This window comes from Ornithodoros turicata, chromosome 6 (assembly GCF_037126465.1).
Source record: "Ornithodoros turicata isolate Travis chromosome 6, ASM3712646v1, whole genome shotgun sequence".
Classification (NCBI taxonomy): Eukaryota; Metazoa; Arthropoda; class Arachnida; order Ixodida; family Argasidae; genus Ornithodoros; species Ornithodoros turicata.
In genome coordinates, this window is record NC_088206.1 from 48,279,059 (window position 1) to 48,288,537 (window position 9,479).

A 9,479-nucleotide genomic window follows, 5' to 3' on the forward strand; every position below is an offset into this window, starting at 1 on the left:
CTTGCGCCTTCAGATTACAGGGCTTCGTAATGTCCGGGAACTCGTCCAGGAGCGCGGCGTATGGCGAAGGAGGACGAAGCGCGCGGATACCGGTCGGAGCTTGCGGAGACGAGGCACCTGTCACCTGAAGCGTAGTGGTGCTGTCACATAAGCGGCGATGGCGGACATTAACGGCAAGGTTGAAGAATGCCAAGAAATCTGCGCCTAGTATGGGTTGCGTGACGTCGGCAATAACGAACACCCAGCGGAAAGTTCGCCTCAGTCCAAGGTCGAGCGTTAAAGAGCGTAGCCCATACGTCTTGATCGCTGTGCCATTTGCGGCTTGAAGGTTTGAGCCGGAGTGGGAACGGCAACGATCAGCAGCAGACGCTGGAATTACGCTGAACTCAGCGCCAGTGTCGACCAGAAGATGATAGCCCGCGATGCGGTCGCGTATAGTGAAGAGGCGGCTGGGAGTAGGGCCGGGATCGCCTGCCGCCATCAGTGATCGGCCCGTTGGTTTTCCTGCCAAGCGCAGGGTGGGACGCAACGTTGAGCTCTGTGTCGAAAACGATGATGGTACCAGCAAAGCCGGTTAGCGGGCTGGGGTTCTTGAGAAGGAGTCGGTGATGAGCGGCGGCGGGATCGGGGAGCGGAACGGCTACGGCGCCGAGGACCGGCAGCCGTAAAAGACTGCAAGGCATCAGTGAGCTGTTGAAGGTGGAGCTTAATGCGGTCCAAGCGCGGAGACTGCTCCGAGGTGGCTGCGGCCATGATGGACGGCTTAGGGGGCCCTGAGTAATCCGCAATCCGGTCAGCCAACGTGGCCAGTCGGTCAAGGGATAAATCTTCCGACCCTGCCAAAACCACACGCATCGCTTGCGGAAGTCTTTGGAAGAACAGCTCTCTCAAGATGGGTTGCTGTGCTTCGGTAGCGGAATCGCCGAGGAGTTGTTTCATGCGATGGAGCATATGCGATGGCTTTCGGTCGCCCAAGTCTTCGTCAGACAGTAGCTGCTGGAGTTTAGCGCGTGCGGACACTTCCATTCTGTCCAAGATGGCGGTCTTCAGAACGTCGTATGCCTGATCGAGCTGAACTGCGGCGAGGACATCGTCCAGTTCTGCCGCAACTTCCGGAGGAAGACCAGCCAGAACGTGAAAATACTTTGACTGTTGGGACTGGATATGTCGAAGCTGAAATTGGGCCTCGACCTGTCTGAACCAAGACCGCGGGTTCTGGCGCCAAAAAGGGGGCAACCGCAGCGTAGTGGTCGTCGAAATAGGCGGATCATCGGCGCTGGAGGAATGATTGCCTGAGGGTGATGCCATCGACTCAGGCAAAGGCTGCGTATGTTCGACGCGGGTCACCAAATGAGGCAGGCAACGCGGAGGGAGAAGAAAGGACTACCGCAGCCTGCGAAGGTTTGGAAACAACTGAATGTTTATTGTCGCCCCTCGCGCTCGCCTTAGCTGAGCGCTCGTCGTCATCTTTAGATAGCTGTTGTTGTTGTTGTTGCTCCTCAAGCGGGATGGCGCTTATCCGCTAGGGAGATTGGCCAGGACTACTGAGGTGCGGTCAACAGGATGTTAGAAAAATAGGATAGCTGCGCTACAACACTATAGCAAGAGCCAGATCTCCAACAATAGCTCCGAAGATCTCCACGAGCCAATGGAAATTCTGCAGTAAATCTCACTGTCACATTCAATGGCAGCATTCCTAACATTAGCCGGATACTCAACCGCCACTACACAATTCTTTCACAATCTGATCGGATGAAGGAAATATTCTCACAGCCACCACGCGTAAGTTATCGCCGGTCGCGGAACATCCAAGATAGACTAGTAAATGCGAAAATTAACAAACTTCCAGAAAATAACATTGGTTGCCACCCTTGTAATGCAAATAGGTGCCAAATTTGTAGCAAGCCGCTAAATCTGCAGAAAGCACCAATTCTAATTATCGGGTCAACATTAATGGCGATTTTAACTGTAATTCTTCCAATGTATTCTCTTCAATGCAATGAATGCAGCGCCCAATATATCGGACAGACAGCTACGTCATTTAGAACTCGATTCAATAACCACAAATCTGACGTCGCGAAAAAAAAAAAAAAAAATCTGCCAGTAGGTGCATTCTTTTCGCTTGCACCTCCTGCACCAGATCTGAACTGGGTTATTTGCGTGCTGCACTTTCCTGTTGAAAAGAAATGCATTACTAATAAAATTCCTTTCAGCTAGAAAGTGCAGCTGCCGAAAACCCGTCTTGCGTGGAGTCCAAGGTAGTGCAGTCCAGTGCAAGTGAAAAGAATGCGCTTAGTGTCACGCCATTTCAGTAAACCAGGACCACTTAATCGCCAATATATATATTTTCATCCTCCAGGCAGGCTTTCCTTCCCAGCGGCTCAGGGAACAGCGCGAATCTTATCTCATTCATAAATTCCAGTGTCAGATAAACGAAGATCCACGAATCCTTTCCACTATTCGCAACTTGCATTCCTAACCCACCACAATACACACGCTCTTTTGTCTCTTTTCAGGCTCACAGGTATTCCCTCAAGGTTGAGTTTAGTTGAGTCGATAAGAAAAGAAAAAAATGGAGAAATAGGCATCATTACGAGAGCCGGCTACTCCACGGCGGTACTTCGGGCAAGCGGATCACTTAGGAAAACACAAATGGCTATCTACAATAAAACCAATGAGTGACAAAGACACTCAGTCAGTCACTCACACACACTGTCCACACACACTGTCAATCACATTGTGTCCACCAACTTGGAGTCTGCGCAAAATCGCACAAACGCCTGCATGACGTGAAACTGGTGGTCGGGTGTCCAAGGGCCCAGAACCTTAACAACATCAAGTGGTCTGCCATCCAGCCGAGCTAAGGAAGCTTGTAGAGATTGTCTGTGCTGCTGATACCGTGGACAGGAAAATAAGATATGTTCAGTGTCCTCAACAGTCCCACAGGTGCCACAGTTGGGTGAATCCGCCTTTCCAAGCTTGTGAAGAAGTCGTCGGCTGTAGGGCACGTTGAGGCGGAGCCGGTAGTAAAGTGACGCAGACGGCCTAGGCAATGATGTCGGGAAAGTAGAGGCAAGCTCCGGGTCAACGCGGTGTAGCAGCGAGGCGCGAGCCCCGCCAGAGGTCCTGCTGCACATACCCGGTCATTCCCCTTCCACTTAGTCACCAACCTATGTTAGTCATGACAAAAGCGCATGCGCTGCTCTCTTTCCCTTGTACATTACCCTCTCCCATGTATAAAGCTTCTTCTTGTCACCAAACCCCAGTCCCGTCGAAGGCAGTGCTGACTGCCGAAACGTCGACCCCCGTCCCTAAGTGTTAATAAACCCCCCTTTGTGTTTTCCTGTAGGCTCTTTGTCTTCTTCTGATTTTTCCTATTTATTTCATTTCAGTGGCCAACCGCCCTCTTAAGCTTCTAACCTATATATATGTATACCCCACCCTTCAGTCATATGTGAAAGACACCAACCATTTTCTAATGACCATTCGCAACCTCAAACTACCTGAGAACTGCCTCCTTGTCACCCTTGATGTAGCGTCCCTCTGCACTAATATTCCCCACTCTGACGGCATTCAGGCGGTCGTAGAAGCCTACACGAAATCAGCATCCGACAGCCCCTACCACGTGGACAGCGCCACACTGAAGGTATTATTAGAAATGATACCAACGCTGAACAACTTGGAATTTAATGACCTACACTACGTCCAGATAAATGGCACAGCTATAGGCCTGTTGCACTGGGCCAGGTGGCGCTGCAAACCTTGTGTGTCCGCGCCGCAAGTGGCGACCGTTTCAACACACGACCGCTGCCTAGCAGATGACACTCAGTCTACACTGGCTAACTTGGTGTGGCGTTATCATTTATCATCTGTTTCAGGGATAGAAAGAGTCGAAAAGATCGACAAATTCTTTCAAAAAAGTTGCTGAAACACGTGTACGATGTGCGGCACGATGTACATATGCAGAATGTGTGTATGTCGCGAATGACGCTGTTTGTTAGGGTGTTTAGTGTGCGTCTCTGGTGCACTGGTGGTGCCAAAGTATAAATTTCATTCTGAGAAAAATCAGGCTTAACGAGAACGAGGCAAAGATTAATTCGCAGGGTGCTTATCGAATTCAATGGGGACTTAACAAAACGTTCGTTAGAATTGATGACAGTTGAACAATAATAACCGGACATCTAAAAGAAACGCAAACTGTTTTATGGTTCAACACACAAATAGTTGCTCTTTCCCGGAACCTTTGGTTGTGTTCTCCGCGTGCCGAATGTTCAAGGCGCTACCATGAACACAGAATAAACTGCAGCTTCTGGAACAAGTCCCGGCCCTGATGGCCTGCCGGTCGAGTTTTACGTTACGTTCTGGCCTCTTTTCAGACGGTTCTATCTTGGCGTTCTTCAAACGAGCCTAAGCGGAGAGTCCTTCCCAGAGTCGTTTGGTTTTGGACACATAATTGTTTTGCCCAAGAATAGTGGTAACCATGCTGACCCAGAAAATTGGCGGCCCATTACTCTCCTGAACTGTGACTATAAGTTCCTGACCGCGATATTGGCCAAGCGAATCCAGAGTGTCTTGCCATCCGTCATACATCCTTCACAAACGTGCTGTGTGCCAGGTAGGAGTATGTATGACACTCTTTCTGGTTTGCGCGACATTCTGCGTTATGCTACGGCTACGTCTGTGTCATCGCGGGGCTGCTTGTTATCACTCGACCAGGCGAAAGCTTTCGATCGTGTCGAGCATGCGTACATGCTCGCTGTGCTTCAGGCGTATGGGTTTCCGTCATTTATCTGTGGTGTCATTAGACGACTGTACAACCACCACCGTAGCCGCATCTTCATGCTGCACCGATTCTCCGATGAGTTCACCGTAACCAGAGGTGTCCGACGGGGCTGCCCTCTTTCTCCCGCCTTGTTTACACTGGTTATTGACCCTCTTCTATGGGCCATCGATACAGACGCGCGCATTCACGGCATCCCGCTTCCAATCTCTGGAACGTGGAAGGTGGCTGCTTACGCAGATGACGTTACGGTCCTACTGCGTGATGCTGGTTCGGTTGATGAGGTCCTACGCGTCTATGTTGCATATGCAGTCATCTCGGGAGGGTTACTCAACTATCGGAAGACCAAGCTGATGCCTCTCGGAGATTGGGCTTCCTATTCATTACTGCCCTTCTCATGCGCTACATCCCTTAAAATATTAGGTGTTGTGTTCGATCGTCACGGTCCTACGACCTCAAACTGGACGACTGCACTGCAAGATCTCTGCTCCAGGTATAAAGCTTCTGATGCATACGCGCTGTCCTATCTAGAGCGTGCATATCTGGCTCGGAGTGTCTTCTGTGGCGGGTTGTGGCATCTGAGCCACGTTACAGTTGCTCCTCATTCCGTAGTCATACCTGCTCATACTGCCCTTCTGTCCTTCCTTTGGAGGAAGCGGCGAGGTAGGCCACTAGCTCGTACTCTGCTACGTTTTCCTCTGTCTCAGGGTGGACTGGCCCTACCTGACATAAGCCTGATGAGCAAAGGGATTGCCCTGAACACCGTCCTACGGATACTTCGTGGTGAGCCATCGCCAACGCAAGTGATGCTAAAGTGCTGGATGGGTCCATTAGCGCGAGACCTTTTGCCAGAGGCATATGATGCATCATTCCCAGCGGCGCGATCTCCGCAGCGTTTCCATGCTGCTGTTCATGCTTATCATCGCAAACTGGAGTCTCTCTCTCTGTGTCCGTGAGTGCCCCATCACGAATGTCCCAAGCAGTTTTGTGGAGCGAAGTGCAGGTCAGCGCAAACTGGATTGGACGCCTTCAGCAGGTTAGAACAGTTCCATGGGCGTCAGCCATAGGCTCGTGGCTCCCTGCTCCCTTGCGTGACGTGGTGTGGAACTTTGCATGGGGCATCCAACCCACGCGGGACCGCCTTCAGACATGGAACTTGACCCCGACGGACAATTGCCCGTACTGCAATTGTGTCGAGACGAACTACCACGTGCTTTTTGACTGTCGGATTGCAAGAATTTTTTGGCAATTGGCTCGGCGGCATACGAACATCATATGCCACCGGATTAGCGCACTTTTAACGGCTTGCGGGGCACAGGTTCTGTGGGCAGCGCACTGCAAAGCTGTGGCACAACGTCTGCGCAACATCCCTGTTTTCGTATTGGTGCGGAAATTGAGAGTTAGCGTAATTGCCATCCTGCAGCAGGACCTCTTCGCGCTGGGGGAGGAAGGCTTCCGGCGTCGATGGCGTGATCACCCTTCCGTTGTCATTCAGGATGCGTATGTTAGCATCGTTGGTGCACCTCCATAAATGTATAAAGGCCATCTCATATGTACATAGCCACAGTGACGAATATGGTCGTCATGTGTATATAGTCACAGTTGTGTAGTCATATATGTACAGTCCCATAGTCATGCAACCATATATACATTGTATCTTGTGCATTATAACTAATTCCAACTAGTGTATTAGTGTGTATTAATATTAGTATTAGTACTCGTAGTGTGCTCTATAGTATGAGTCGTCTAATAAATCTTCTCAAACAATAAACACCCATCGGGCAACGCAGTACCGATGATTTCGAAGCATTTTCGGGAACAGCCATGGAGCGTGAGCGAACTTCTCGACTACTTATATTTGGAATCAGCTATCATATGTCCACCTCGTTCAAACAGACGTCTATAACTTTTTCTTAAGTATACGTACGGAACCAAAGGTTGTGCACGTATACATCCACGAGGCTTTATTGTATATGTATATATGGAGTTTCTGGTGACGATGACCCAGTGAAAGAATTGCTAAAAACAAGTGAGCTGGTGAGTGTAATTCATGACAATAAGACCCCAAGACGAGGGACGACGAAAACAGACACATACACCCAAACGGAACAAAACTTCCCGTGGTGTTCCTGGGAATATCCTTCCCCGGAAATACGGATCTCCCTGGGAGACAGACATTTTTCCGACGGATGTCCCCCCACATCTCCGAGTGGCCACGGTTTGGACTTCCCACAAATATCCGTCGTTTGTCCTCACAGGAAGCTATACGGAGATGCCCGGACGTTGCACGGACGTTTGCGTACGTGCTCACGGCCCTGCATTTTCTCATTATTATTGATACTGTTTTATTGAGTTGCTGCATAAGTGGACAGATTCTTACTAGGGCTGTAGGCGTTTGTTCTCGCCATTTTGTTTCAGGCTCGACCATTGCATCTTTCTTTCTCTGTTGCTCGTTTTTGTTTTGTTTCCGGTATTTCCGTTACAGACAATAAGCACAAAGTTTTAAAAAGACGTACATATATACGCTTTTAGAACCATGAAGATCACTTAGAAAGGCAGTGGCATACCTTTCAAAGCGAAAACAGATACCATATGTGGCCTGTGTCGCGAGCTTCCAAAAATTCGACAGTCCAGTCTGCCTGCGAGTCAAACTAAAGGGTGAGGCGCTTAAGTTTAATGCGATTGCGTACACTTGTAGCAGTAGACTGAAGAACTGCTTGGCGTATTAACTCACTATGACGTAACATCTGCGTTTCTTACTGCTTTCGGCGTGAGCCATTCAGCTGTTTCATCAAAAGTCGAACTCACGCTGCGGCACACCTTGCCATATTTCTCCTGCGATATTCATTTAACATCTCCTCAGGGACCTGATTCGGACAATACTTCAAACGGCCGTTACAACATATCCTGTGGATGTACGGCTAGGGACGTTCATCCACGTCGCTCCCAGGGACGTCCACCTGACATCCATTTCAGGACATAGACGTTGGGATCTATTTCGGACGTCCGCAGGAGATAGTGTTCTGTCTGGGCAGATGTCTCCAAACCCTGTCTGTGTGTGTCTGTTTTCGTCGTCTCTAGACCCGAGATCTTACTGTCACACAGCGACAATTATCCGAGGCATCGGCTGCACAGTCGACTTTTAGTATAAAAAGCGGGGAAATGCAAAGCAAATACAAGAAAACGAAAAGTATATCTGGTAAAAGTTTTTGTGTTCTATTTCATTAGAACGGATGCCGATATTTGTCTACTGCAATAATTATACTTGGATATTACATAGCCGCAATGCAAGTCTATGACTGAAAACTGTAAACTGCGGCAGTAGTCAGGAATAATTATTTCAGGGCTTCATATTTCAGGAATTAGCTAGCTCTGGAGTACAACAAAAATACCGCCGCCTGCATATCGCCGGCAGCCGGAATAACGCTGCCAGTCGGGGACATTTCTTTCGGGGACACCTTTTCCGGGGGCTTTTCTTGGGCGGGCAAGTCATTGCCGTAGCCATCTTCTTGCTGCTATGCGTAGCAACACTAGTTTGCGATTTTTAGTAGAGTTCGGTTCCATTCGAGCAGAGTTCGATTTCGAAAAAAAAAACCGGCGAACTCTGACGCGTCCTACCCGTTGCTATCAGTTACTTATACGAGGCGTGAGCGGCCGCGTGTCGTAGCATTCCGACGGTAGGAGTCAGAGTGGCGCTCCAGTCGCTCTCCTCAAACTTTAGCGGAACAGCCCGGGAACCGGTCCACTCGTCACAGTCTCACTCGTCACCGGAAGACTCGTCACAGGATAATTGGTCACACCGGCCCTCTGGTTAAAGGTCCTTTTGTCACCGGAACACTTGTCAAGGGGGGCGTTTCGTCACCGGAACACTGGTTCCAACGTTGACCCCGTTACAAAGGGAATGCGTTTCACCGTGTTTTACCATAGTCTAGTGCCCGACCCGCACTTCCGCGAACCCGGATTCGGAAGACCGCTGACCGTACAAATTTCACGCCTTTGCTAAGGGCACGGAGAGCATGGAAGTGACGAAAACTCAGCGTGGGGCTCCGTTGCTACTCTACCAGGGATTTTCCTACACAGTTAGTAGAAAGTGCAGTTCTGGTATTTATTGGGTATGTCGAGATCGTGCTATCTGCAAGGCAAAGATAACTACTGACCAGTCCATTACCGTTGTAGTGCGAGTAACTGCTGCCTCCTCAACCTCTGGGCCTTCCTGAGTGCCTCAAGGATGAACAAGCACTGCAGGAAATGAAAATGGCCCAGCTAGACGCGGGACAACAGCCGCCGCGTCTCGCACCGAAATATAAAAATGTTAATGAGCGCATTTCCAGGGTTCTAGAGGAGCACTCCAGGAGATCTCCTCTTTGCGCTCTTCAGAATATTGCAAGAAATATCCGGTTTTGAGTCCCATGTTGTATAGGCCCGTGCAAGCTCAATAAAACCGCATTTGTCGTTTGTTCTCTTTAAACCGGGTCGTGGCATCTAGTTATATTTATTTCAGTTATAGCGTCATGTTTTGATCATAGCTGACAACACTGTGTACTGAATCATTCATAGGAATAAAGAAAAGTAAATTCGTAGTTCTACAGTCAAAATCCACGCCGTGACATGAGTGTTCACTGTGACGATTATTCCGGCGTGACGGCAGTTCCTCGTACCAGATGCCCTGTGGGGCTGTGACGAGTTGGCCTCCTTGACG

The 9,479-nt window shown here is 49.5% G+C and overlaps 1 protein-coding gene across 1 annotated transcript; it reads right to left on the bottom strand.

The window, feature by feature from the left end:
* Window positions 1–480: 480 nt before the first annotated feature.
* Window positions 481–1,308, bottom strand: LOC135398591 (uncharacterized). The gene has a single exon (XM_064629978.1). It carries the CDS (start codon window positions 1,306–1,308, stop codon window positions 481–483), a length of 828 nt encoding a protein of 275 aa, XP_064486048.1.
* Window positions 1,309–9,479: the final 8,171 nt, after the last annotated feature.

Excerpts from the sequence above, each read along its gene's own strand:
- LOC135398591 (XM_064629978.1), bottom strand. The coding sequence starts at position 1,308 with ATGGCATCACCCTCAGGCAATCATTCCTCCAGCGCCGATGATCCGCCT.